The 12558-nt window shown below is 47.9% G+C and overlaps 1 protein-coding gene across 1 annotated transcript in view; it reads left to right on the top strand.

Annotated features, from left to right (window-relative positions):
- Positions 1-12558, top strand: part of LOC105473722 (myosin heavy chain 13) — an 82594-nt gene that overhangs the window by 49545 nt on the left and 20491 nt on the right. The window contains exons 22-25 of the mRNA XM_071082346.1: positions 1311-1447; positions 4150-4405; positions 8313-8555; positions 11767-11943. Coding sequence (XP_070938447.1) covers positions 1311-1447; positions 4150-4405; positions 8313-8555; positions 11767-11943 — 813 coding nt within the window. The remainder of the gene's footprint in view (positions 1-1310; positions 1448-4149; positions 4406-8312; positions 8556-11766; positions 11944-12558) is intronic.

Genomic DNA, 12558 nt, shown 5'->3' with positions numbered 1-12558 from the left:
AAAAGAGAGGAGAACGTAGAGAGGACTCCACGGACACTGAGGCCTAGAGAAGAATGACTCTAACCAATAAAACCAGCTACCAGGCGGGGCGCAGTGGCTCATGCTGATAATCCCACTGCTTCTGGGAGGCTGAGGTAGGATTGCTTGTGGCCAGGAGATGGAGGCTGCAGTGCGCTTGACCATCCTACTGCACTCCAGCCTGGGCAACAGAGTGAAGCCCTGTCTCAAAAAACAAAGACAAAGACAAACTAGCTACCATTTATTGAGCACGTGAGTATCAGCCCCGTGAGAAGCCTCCCGCACGTACTTCACTGACTCTTCACTATCCAGCGAGGTGGGAGTGATGGTGACAAGGGTGGCACTGACTCTTCAGGTTCTTGGGAGGTTGAGAAACTGACTCAAGGTCACACATGGATAGATAGTAAATGGCAAAGGTCGGCTTCAAATCCTGGCCTGCCTCCGAAGATTCACATCTCAGAAAGGGGCAGGCTGGGGGTCCCCACCAAGGAAGAGCCTGCTGGCCCCAGAGGGTGCTTGGTTTCCCTGGACTGTTACGGAGGGAGTGGGTGAAGTGGGCCTGAGGGTAGGACCAACGTTCCCGGATGGACAGAGAAAGAGAGTGAAGCCAGCGCATCTGTGAGTCTCTCTGATCTGGGCACGATCGCATCCCATGGTTTCTTTCTGGACTCATCTTTGTTTCCTGTACGTGAGCTCTGTCAGAACTGGTCTCTGTGGGTTGGTGGGGCCTGGAACAGATTGTTTTTTTGTTGTTGTTTTGGGTTTTTGTTGTTGTTGTTTTGTTTGTTTTGTTTTGAGACAGAGTCTTGCTCTGTCACCCAGGCTGGAGTGCAATGGCGCAATCTCTGCTCACTGCAACCTCCACCTCCCAGGCTCGAGTGATGCTCCTGCCTCAGCCTCCTGAGTATCTGGGATTACAGGTACCCAGATACCACCACGCCCGGATAATTTTTGTGTTTTTAGCAGAGACAGGGTTTCACCATGATGGCCAGGCTGGTCTCGAACTCCTGACCTCAAATGATCTGCCTACCTCGGCCTCCCAAAGAGTTGGGATTACAGGCATGAGCCACCACACCTGGCCTGGAACAGACTCTGGAACAGGCTGCCTCACTGCCCAGGAGGGGCCACTGAGGAGACCAGAGTCACCGAGAAGCAAGTCCTGGAAACGGAATTGCTGCCCCTGCCATGCTCTGAGGTTGAGGCTCAGAGTTGGGCAGAAACAGGCTCCCTCAAGGGCCCGGCTGAACAGCTGCTGGGGAAAAAGATCAAGGCTCCTCTGTCTTTTAATGCAGGTGTTTTTCAAAGCTGGGCTCCTGGGGCTTCTGGAGGAGATGAGAGACGAGAAGCTGGTGACGCTAATGACGCGCACGCAGGCCGTGTGCAGGGGATACCTGATGCGGGTGGAGTTCAAGAAGATGATGGAGAGGAGGTGACACAGACCCTCACCTCCACCTTATCCTGCCTTCTCTGCTTAGCAGCTGATTGTCGCTCCCTGCTTTTCGTCTTGGGATATCCATGTGCTTGCTCTTTCTTTCCTTCATTTGTGTAACCCACATCTACTGAGCGGCAATCCTGGGCTGGGAGCTCTGCATGGCACTGGGGAGACAGAAATGAACCCTGCCTCACAGGGTCAAAGGAGTGGGAAGCAGACACGTGCATGGCTGGTTTTAATGCCTATGACAAGCGCAATGTTCGTGTTATTGTCGGGGGATAGGGAACTGGCAAGAATAAGCCACTAGCCTAGTTGGGGGGTTGGAGTTGGCATGAAGATGCCAGCAAGAAGGAAGCACTCTTTTTTTTTTTTTTTTTTGAGACAGAGTCTTGCCCTGTCATCCAGGCTGGAGTACAGTGGCACAATCTCAGCTCACTGCAACCTCCACCTTCCAGGTTCAAGTGACCTTCCTGCCTCAGCCTCCCTAGTAGCTGGGATCATAGGCATGTACCACCATGCCTGGCTAATTTATATATATATATATATAAATTATATTTTATTTTTATTTTATTATATATATTTTATTTTTTTATTATATTTTTTTTATTATATATTTATTTATTTTATTTTATATATATATATATATATATATATATTTTTTTTTTTTTTTTTTTTTTTTAAGTAGAGATGGGGTTTCACCATGTTGGCCAGGCTGGTCTTGAACTCCTGACCTCAGGTGATCCGCCCGCCTCAGCCTCCCAAAGTGCTGGGATTACAGGTATGCGCCAGCATGCCTGGCTGAAGAAAGCACTTCCTGAAGCAAGGTCTACATAACCTGAGAGTGGGTGGTCTGGGAGGAAGCCCGACAAGCAAATGGCTGTCATTAGAATCTAGAGCAAGAGGCAGGCAGTGGAGGTCCCTGTGTGTCACATTCGGAAACCCAGGCTGCACCCTGTCATTGATGGAGAGCTGTAGAAGGTGTGTGGGGAGACGAGGTGTAGGATTGCGTCACTCTGGCAGTTAGGAGGAGGGTGAACACAAGGGCTAGGGAGGGGCAAGACCACAGTGTGGCAGAAGTCCAAACAAGGGATGACAAGAACCTGAAGTAGGACATGGTTGGTGGGTTAGAGAGCAGGGCACGGATTAAAGGAATGTTTAAGTCTGATTCCTTTGATAATTCAAGAGAAGGAATAGCAGCACTGATGACTGCAGGGATTGCAGGGAGAGTGTGGGAGAGAGCCTGTTCTCCCTGGTTCCCTGATCCCCTGTGTGACTCTGACTGTCAGAGCCATAATGGACCGCCATTACGTATGCGTCAGGAATGACTCCCAGGCATCTAGCTTGGTGAAGCAGATGGAAGCCAGCACGGAGATGAAAAGAATCTCAAGAAGGCAAAGAGAAGCCAGTGTTCAGGAATCCATAAGCTATGTAAATACAAAGCTGTGGAGGGTGAAGGGGAGGAGATCACGTGAGTGACGCTGGTATGAAAACAGCAGTAGAAATTAGGAATACAGGCTGGTTGCGGTGGCTCACGCTTGTAACCCCAGCAATTTGGGAGGCCGAGGCGGGCAGATCACCTGCAGTCAGGAGTTCAAGACCAGCCTGGCCAACATGGCAAAACCCCGTTTCTACTAAAAATACAAAAATTAGCCAGGCATGGGCCGGGCGTGGTGGCTCACGCCTGTAATCCCAGCACTTTGGGAGGCCGAGATGGGCGGATCACGAGGTCAGGAGATCGAGACCATCCTAACTAACATGGTGAAACCTTGTCTTTACTAAAAATACAAAAAATTAGCTGGGCATGGTGGCGGACACCTGTAATCCCAGCTACTCGGGAGGCTGAGGCAGAATGCTGTGAACCCGGGAGGTGGAGTTTTCAGTAAGCCGAGATCGCACCTCTGTACTCCAGCCTGGGCGACAGAGCAAGACTCTGTCTCAAAAAAAAAAAAAAAAAAAAAAAAGCCAGGCATGGTGGTGCACACCTGTAATCCCAGCTACTCAGGAGGCTGAGGCAGAAGAATTGCTTGAACCCAGGAGGTGGAGGTTGCAGTTAGCTGAGATTGCACCATCACACTTTAGCTTGGGCAACAGAGCAAGACTCCGTCTCCAAAAAAAAAAAAAAAAAAAAGTCTCAAAAAAATATATAGAAAAGAAAGAAATTGGGAAGACAGATCAACTCTACCAGGGCAAGAGACTGGGAGATGACCAATGACCAAGGACAAGTCCTTGGTTTCTTCAGCAAGAAAGAGGGACCTCATATGGCAAAATACAATGAAACAGGAAACATGTTGATGGAATCTAAGGCAGAGAAAGTTTCAAAAGTTGCGAACTGATTAACACATCAAATGTGGCAGAAAGACCCAATCAAATAGGAATGAAAGCTATTCCTTGCATTGAGCATTAGGAAGTCACTGACGCCCTCAGGCAGGGCACTCAGTAGGGTGGTGGAAGGGGCAGCCAGGTGACCAGGTGCCTGCAGGAGGCCCCGCGCCCTCTCCTACCTTCCAACCTGTGCACGTGCCTCTGTCTCCTCTGCCCCTCATTTGCAGACCTACTCTGGATCCAGAGGATCTGCCAAGCTTGGCTGCACCTCCCCACCTAACCAGGAAGGATGGAGGATGGGCCCGTGGGGGACAGGTTGGGGGTGCAGAGACCAGACCTTGCTGGGTTTATTAATTCGAGTCCTAATGGGTGTACAGGGACTCCATCTTCTGCATCCAGTACAACATCCGCTCTTTTATGAATGTCAAGCACTGGCCCTGGATGAACCTGTTCTTCAAAATCAAGCCCCTACTGAAGAGTGCAGAGGCTGAGAAGGAGATGGCCACCATGAAGGAAGACTTCGAGAGGACCAAGGAAGAACTGGCCCGATCCGAGGCTCGCCGGAAGGAGCTGGAGGAGAAAATGGTCTCCCTGCTGCAGGAAAAGAATGACCTCCAATTGCAGGTCCAGTCTGTAAGTACCTCCCACTTAAGAATGCAAAACACAGAGGCTGGAGGACAGAAAAGGGGGAGGAAGGTTGAGGGCACCATCAGGCGTCTATTCAAGAGACAGTGGTGTCACCCAGTGGTTGTATGGAGTATTGCAGCACCACCCTGCTGGTAAAAGGATGCCTGGTCCCGGGCTTCGCCAAAGCAGTGAGTGCCAGAAATTATGTCTGCAAAGAGAATCTGTGCTCTGATTTGTCCCCGACATCACAGAGTTAGATATATTTTGCTGTGGGCATGAGGGATATATATGTGTCATACGTATATGCACCACACCTTTTAAAAAACAATACAAATAAAAATAAATAATCAAAATTAACCCAATTCAACGTGCAAGAGTAATTGTCCATATATGATTTACAGTAATATGTAAAAAGTGCTTTAGGCCAGGCGCGGTGGCTCATGCCTGTAAGCCCAACACTTTGGGAGGCCGAGGTGGGAGGATCGCTTGAGCCCAGGAGTTCAAGACCAGCCTGGGTATCATGGCAAAACCCCATCTCTATAAAAAATAAAAATAAAAAAACTAGCCAGGTGTGGTGGTGCATGTCTCTAGTCCAAGATACTCAGAAGGCTGAGGTGGGAGGATCACCTGAGCCCAGGCGGTTGAGGCTGCAGTGAGCTGAGAACATGCCACTGCACTCCAGCCTGGGCAACATAGTGAGACCCCAATCTCAAAAAAAAAAAAAGTACTTTAAATATACATAGTTTTATCAAAGAAGTGGGAGGATATAGGCTGGACATGGTGGCTCATGCCTGTAATCCCAGCACTCTGGGAGACCGAGGTGGGTGGATCACAAGGTCAGGAGATCAAGACCATCCTGGCTAACATGGTGAAACTCCGTCTCTACTAAAAATACAAAAAAAAAAAATTAGCCAGGTGTGGTGGCACACACCAGTAGTACCAGCTACTCAGGAGGCTGAGCAGGAGAATCACTTGAACCCAGGAGGTGGAGGTTGCAGTGAGCCAAGATCGCTCCACTGCACTCCAGCCTGGCGACAGAGCAAGACTCCGTCTCAAAAAAAAAAAAAAAAAAAAAAAAGAAAGAAAAAAGAAAAGAAATGGGGCAGTATAATTGTCTCTTTCACAGAGTGAAGGCATTTATAATTTTCCTTTTTTTTTTTTTTTTTTTTTTTTTGAGACTGAGTCTGGCTCTGTGCCCAGGCTGGAGTGCAGTGGCCGGATCTCAGCTCACTGCAAGCTCTGCCTCCCGGGTTTACGCCATTCTCCTGCCTCAGCCTCCCGAGTAGCTGGGACCACAGGCGCCCGCCACTTCACCGGCTAGTTTTTTGTATTTTTTAGTAGAGATGGGGTTTCACCGTGTTAGCCAGGATGGTCTCGATCTCCTGACCTCGTGATCCGCCCGTCTCGGCCTCCCAAAGTGCTGGGATTACAGGCTTGAGCCACCGCGCCCGGCCTAATTTTCCCTTTTTAATAAACCTCCAAATACTTTTACCTTTTGTTTTTTATGCAGAGCATTTTCCGCTCCCCTTTTCATGTGATTTCCCAACCCCTATAGTGAGTTAACAGGAGCACTTTCCCAGGCACAGCAGGCAAGAGAACAGTTCTTGGAACCAGATAACTGGGTTTCTATCCCAGATGTTCCACCTGATAGCCGCGTGACCTTGGGCGAGCTACATATCCTCTTTGTGCTTCCGTTGTCTTGTCTGTAAAATGGGCATAGTCACAGTACTCACCTCATCCAGCTGTTGAAGAATGAACAGTTAATGCCTGTAAAATGCCTAGCACACAGCTCATGTTTATAGATGTTCAATAAACATTAGCACACGTGCCAGTCTCCTCCCACGCATTACCCTGCAATATGTGTCTTAAAATACTCTTATATAGGCCGGGTGCGGTGGCTCACGCCTGTAATCCCAGCGCTTTGGGAGGCCGAGGCGGGTGGATCATGAGGTCAAGAGATCGAGACTATCCTGGCCAACACGGTGAAACCCCGTCTCTTCTAAAAATACAGAAATTAGCCAGGCGTGGTGGTGCGCACCTGTAGTCCCAGCTACTCAGGAGGCTGAGGCAGGAGAATCACTTGAACCCAGGAGGCGGAGCTTGCAGTGAGCCGAGATTGCGCCACTGCACTCCAGCCTGGGAGACACAGCGAGAATCTGTCTCAAAAAATAAATAAATAAATACTCTTATGTGGGAAGATATAGCCCGATTTAGAACAGAAGTAGCTGATGTTGGTCTGTCCAAGAGACTCACTGCAGCATCTTCTAGGACATATGTATTCAATCACGAATTCTTGGGTGTTTTTAATTTTCTGTTCTGTGGTTCAAGGAGACACAGCTAAGGAGACACAGGAAGAACTTTTCCATTGAAAGGACCAGGCCTGGTGGCTCCTGCCAGCGATCCCAACACTTTCAGAAGCCAAGGCAGGAGGATCACTCGAGTTCGGAAGCTCGAGACCAGCCTGGGCAACATAGTGGGACCTTATCTCTAGAACATAAATAAATACATACATTTAAAAACAAATTTAATGGAAGTTAAAAGATAGTAATGTTTTGAAACGATTTTGTCAGCTTCAGAGAACATAGAGTAGATGAGTCATTTTCCAACTGGTGGTAGCAGGAAGAGTGAGATGAACAGCTGTTCAAATGTGGCAAATTTCTTTTTTTTTTTTTTTTTTTGAGACGGAGTCTCGCTCTGTCACCTAGGCTGGAGTGCTGTGGCCGGATCTCAGCTCACTGCAAGCTCCGCCTCCCGGGTTTATGCCATTCTCCTGCCTCAGCCTCCTGAGTAGCTGGGACTACAGGCGCCCGCCACCTCGCCCGGCTAGTTTTTTGTATTTTTTAGTAGAGACGGGGTTTCACCGTGTTAGCCAGGATGGTCTCGATCTCCTGACCTCGTGATCCGCCCATCTCGGCCTCCCAAAGTGCTGGGATTACAGGCTTGGGCCACCGCGCCCGGCCCAAATGTGGCAAATTTCTAGAGGCTTCATTCTTTAAAATGAACTTGTAACTTCACGAACTCCTCTGTTTGAAATTATTATAAGTGAGGCCAGGCATGGGGGCGCACACTTGTAGTCCCAGCACTTTGGGAGGCTGAGGCAGGAGGATCACTTGAGGCTAAAATTTGAGACAAGCCTGGGCAACACATTGAGACCCCATCTGTACACACACACAAAATGAAGCCAGTCATGGTGGCACATACCTTGTAGTTCCAGCTACTTGGGAGGCTGAGGTGGGAGGATCACTTGAGACAGAAGTGTGAGGCTGCAGTGGGCTGTCTCACACCACTGCACTGCAGCTTTGGCAACAGAGCAAGACCTTGTCTCTAAAGAAATAAATGGACAAATTATTAAATGCGAATTTCTATAAGCAATGTCCTTGGTAGTTAAAAACAAACAAAAAAACAGCATGTATACTGGCCAGGTACAGTGACTCACGCCTGTAATCCCAGCACTTTGGGAGACCGAGGTGGGCAGATCACCTGAGGTCAGGAGTTTGAGACCAGCCTGGCCAACATGGTGAAATCCCATCTCTACAAAAATTACAAAGATTAGCCAGGTGTGGTAGAACATGCCTGTAATCCCAGCAACTCAGGACTACAATCGCTGGAACCTGGGAGGCAGAGGTTGCAGCGAGCCAAGATCACGCCACCACACTCCAGCCTGGGCCACACAGCAAAACTCCATCTAAAAAGAAAAAAAAAATGTGTTTATGGGTGATATCTAAGTTTATGTACATGTACGTGTGCAGTGTGTGCACATGTGCGTGCATGTGTGTGCACATGTGCGTGCATGTGTGTGCATGACCCATTTCTTGGCTTAGGCCTAGATAATGGGCTTTAAGAGGGTGACACCCTTTCTTTGTAGCATTTTCAAAGAGGCCAATCAAAACATAAAATGACCTGGTTCTTTCAGGAAACGGAAAATCTGATGGACGCTGAGGAACGGTGTGAAGGACTCATCAAAAGCAAGATCCTATTGGAAGCAAAAGTTAAGGAGCTGACTGAGAGACTGGAAGAGGAAGAGGACATGAATTCTGAACTGGTTGCCAAGAAGAGGAATCTGGAAGACAAATGCTGCTCTCTCAAGAGAGACATTGATGACCTGGAGCTGACCTTGACGAAAGTTGAAAAGGAGAAGCATGCCACAGAGAACAAGGTGCGCAAACCCAAGGGATTCCCTCAGTGTCTTAACCAGGTTTCTCTCTCTCTCTCTGTAAGGAGGAGAAAGGGTGGCGTAGGAGTCCACTCAATACAACATTGCCCGGAAATGAGAGGCTGGAGTCAAGGAGAAGGGTAGTTAAGTCCCAACAAGTTCTGTCCCCTGCCGTCTTTTCTGTCCCATAGGTTCTCCTCCTCCTCCTCCTCCTTCGTCATCTTCTTTCTTTTTTTGTGTGTGAGACAGAGTCTTGCTCTGTCACCCAGGCAGATCTCATTACAGTGGTGCGATCTCAGCTCAATGCAACCTCCGCCTCCCGAGTTCAAGCAATTCTCCTGCCTCAGCCTCCCGAGTAGCTGGGATTACAGGCGCACACCACCATGCTCAGCTAATTTTTTGTATTTTTAGTAGAGATGGGGTTTCACCATGTGGGCCAAGCTGGTCTCGAACTCCTGACCTCAGGTGATCCACCCGCCTCAGCCTCTCAAAGTGCTGGGATTACAGGTGTGAGCCACTGCGCCCGACCCCATAGGCTCTTCTCAAACCTCCCTGGCTGTATCACAAACTTCTAGCATTTCATTGAGAGGAAGGACTGTTTCATATTCTTCTTCATTTCCCATAGCACCAAGCGCAGGGATTGCAAACAAGAAGGCCTACAGGGGCCAGCCAGATAGTGAAGGAGGCAGAAGACTGGGTAACACCAAGGATTGACTGAGAGGAGCGAGTACTGGCAGAACAGAGACTGATGCAGCGTTTGGGAAAGTCATTTGGAATGACTTAGTCGAATTAAGAATCCAGATACCCTATGACTCAGCAATTCTGCTCCTGGGTGTATAGATCGAGGAATTCTTCCACCTTTCTACAAAGCGATATGTCCTAGGGTGTTTGTAGTGGCATTGCTTGTGGGAGACAGCTGGAGGCAGTGCCAGGGTCCACCATGGGGAAAACAGAGAGATAGCATGTAGTAGGTACACACCAGGGAGAACCACGTAGCCATTAGGAACAATGGGTTGTGCACAGCAAATGTTAAACACTGCTAAATGGTGGGAAAATGTAAGAAAATGAAATATAGGGCCGGGCGCGGTGGCTCACGCCTGTAATCCCAGCACTTTGGAAGGCCAAGGGGGGCGGATCATGAAGTCAGGAGATCGAGACCATCCTGGCTAACACTGTGAAACCCCGTCTCTACGAAAAATACAAAAATTATCTGGGCGTTGTGGCGGGTGCCTGTATTCCCATCTACTTGGGAGACTGAGGCAGGAGAATCACTCAAACCTAGGAGGCAGAGATTGCAGTGAGCCGAGATCGCACCACTGCACTCCAGCCTGGGTGACAGAGCAAGACTCATCTCAAAAAAAAAAAAAAAAAAAAGAAAAGAAAAGAAAAAGAAAATGAAGTATACAGCATAATAGCATTTACGTGGACAAAAATCATATGCACACAACACAACGACATACATTTCAACAATAATATGTAAAACCACTTACATGATTCACATCACAATGGGTTGCCCATGAGGTGGGCTAAGGGATGTGAACTGCTGAGCTTAAGAGACAATGACAGTTGACACTCAGAGTCAGTGTTGGATGGACGCTGGGAGTAATGGAAAAAGACACTCGGAAGGGCTGGGGACTGTGGCAAACTGAAGAGCTCTTGCCCTGTCCACAGAAGGCAGTGGTGACTCAGCCCCAGCCAACTGTTGTCAGCAGGGAATGGGAATCCAGCATTTTCAGAACTTCTGGTTTTCCGTGAGAAGCCAGAAATCCAAGTTTTACGTGAAGTCTCATTTTTTTCAATGTTGATAACATTTTAAAAACTACAGACCAGGCGCAGTGGCTCACGCCTGTAATCCCAACACTTTGGGAGGCCAAGGCAGGTAGATCACAAGGTCAGGAGATCGAGACCATCCTGGCTAACGTGGTGAAACCCCATCTCTACTAAAAATACAAAAATTAGCCGGGCGTGGTGGCGGCGCCTGTAGTCCCAGCTACTCAGGAGGCTGAGGCAGGAGAATGGCGTGAACCCGGGAGGCGGAGCTTGCAGTAAGCGGAGATTGCACCACTGCACTCCAGCCTGGGTGACAGAGCGAGACTCTGTCTCAAAAACAAAACAAAAGAAGAACAAACAAACAAATAAACAAAAACTACTGTGACATTGTAAATAAGAACACTGTAAACTACTATGTGGACTAAAGAAAATATGGCCAGATTCAGCCCATAGATTAGGAGTTAGCAACTTCTGATCTGGAGGCCTGTTGGATGTGGAAAAAGTTTCACTTACTTCCTTCAAGTTCCATGTTGGGTGCCCTCCTCCTGCTTCCTGATAACACAGCACTCCTGTTCTGAATTTTCTTTTTCTTTCTTCCTTCCTTCCTTCCTTCCTTCCTTTCTTTTTCTTTTTCTTTCTTTCCTTCCTTCCTTCCTCCCTCCCTCCTTCCTCTCTCCTTCCTTCCTTCCTTCCTTCCTTCCTCTTTCTTTCCTTCCTTCCTTCCTTCCTTCTTTCTTTATTTCTTTTTTACTTTCAAGACGGAGTCTCACTCTGTCTCCCAGGCTGGAGTGCACTAGTGTGATCTCTGCTTACTGCAAGCTCCGTCTCCCAGGTTCACGCCATTCTCCTGCCTCAGCCTCCTGAGTAGCTGGGACTACAGGTGCCCGCCACCACGCCCGGCTAATTTTTTTGTATTTTTAGTAAAGATGGGGTTTCATAGTGTTAGCCAGGATGGTCTCGATCTCCTGACCTCATGATCTGCCCACCTCAGCCTCCCAAAGTGCAGAGATTACAGGCGTGAGCCACTGCACCCGGCGTGAATTTTCTTGCATAGCACCTCACGCCTCTCCTCCCCTTCCTGCCTCATTCTAAACCCTATTCAGCCAGCCAACCTAATAAACACATTTCCACAGACGTGTTATGAGCAAATATAGATTGATGTGTTACCCTTCAGAGGTAGCACATTTGCATTTTAACAGTGCCCTTCCTTATAGAATATAATGCCCTCCTTAAATGAATAATCCTAATGGGAGAATTTGAGGCGCCGTGATAGACCGTTAAGGAAGATAAAGAACTGAGAGTCTGTCAATTCCAGGAGGTAAAAAAGTAGTAGCCAAAAAGAAAAGGGAAAGAGGAAAAATGAGCAAAGAAGCAATAGCTTTTGTTGATGGAAGCTTCTGGCTTAATCGTTTTCCATATTAAATCAGTGTCGATATTGTCCCAGGTAAAGAATCTCTCCGAAGAAATGACAGCACTTGAAGAAAACATTTCCAAATTGACCAAAGAAAAGAAGTCTCTACAGGAGGCCCATCAGCAAACACTGGATGACCTTCAGGTTGAAGAAGATAAAGTCAATGGTCTAATCAAAATAAATGCCAAGCTTGAACAGCAAACAGATGATGTAAGGATATTTTACTACTATGCTTTAGCATTTATCACTTGTGGAGGCACAGACAAGAGACGGTCTAACTAGGACGCAGGGCTTGAGAGGTCAGACTCTGGAATCAGCATCCCTAAGTTCAGATCTCAGCCCCATCCTGACCCTGAAGGAGTCTGGGATACTAAGCAAGCTGCTTACCCTTGCAAAGCCTCCGTTTGTGCCTTGTGAAATGGCGATGGAAATAGCATCATCTCAGAGGGTTTTCACAGAAAGCTCAGCACACACAAAGTGTTCAGCCAAACATAGCTGCTATTATTGCTACCATCACCATCATCAGTATTATTAGCATCCACCTGTAGGTCCTTTGGGTTCCAAAACCTCCAATCCTGTTGTAACGTTATTAAAGATGAGTTCCATTTGTGGCCACGAAAATTACTATTTCCACCCCCATCACATGACGTTATTATTGTTGATGTAAGAGCCACTTTTGAAGTTTTCAGGTTTTAATCATTATTGTGGCTAGAGATTTTCTAGATAACTTTAATGTTTCTGAGCCCAGGGTAGGTGTGCTCCTCCTCTACGCCCCTGTTTCCTGTTCCCATGTGTGCATGTGTGTGTGTGTGCATACACGCACAC

The sequence above is a fragment of the Macaca nemestrina genome, chromosome 17, assembly GCF_043159975.1.
Source record: "Macaca nemestrina isolate mMacNem1 chromosome 17, mMacNem.hap1, whole genome shotgun sequence".
Lineage (NCBI taxonomy): Eukaryota > Metazoa > Chordata > Mammalia > Primates > Cercopithecidae > Macaca > Macaca nemestrina.
Note: the sequence above shows the minus strand (reverse complement) of the source record. Positions and strands in the feature narration are given on the sequence as shown.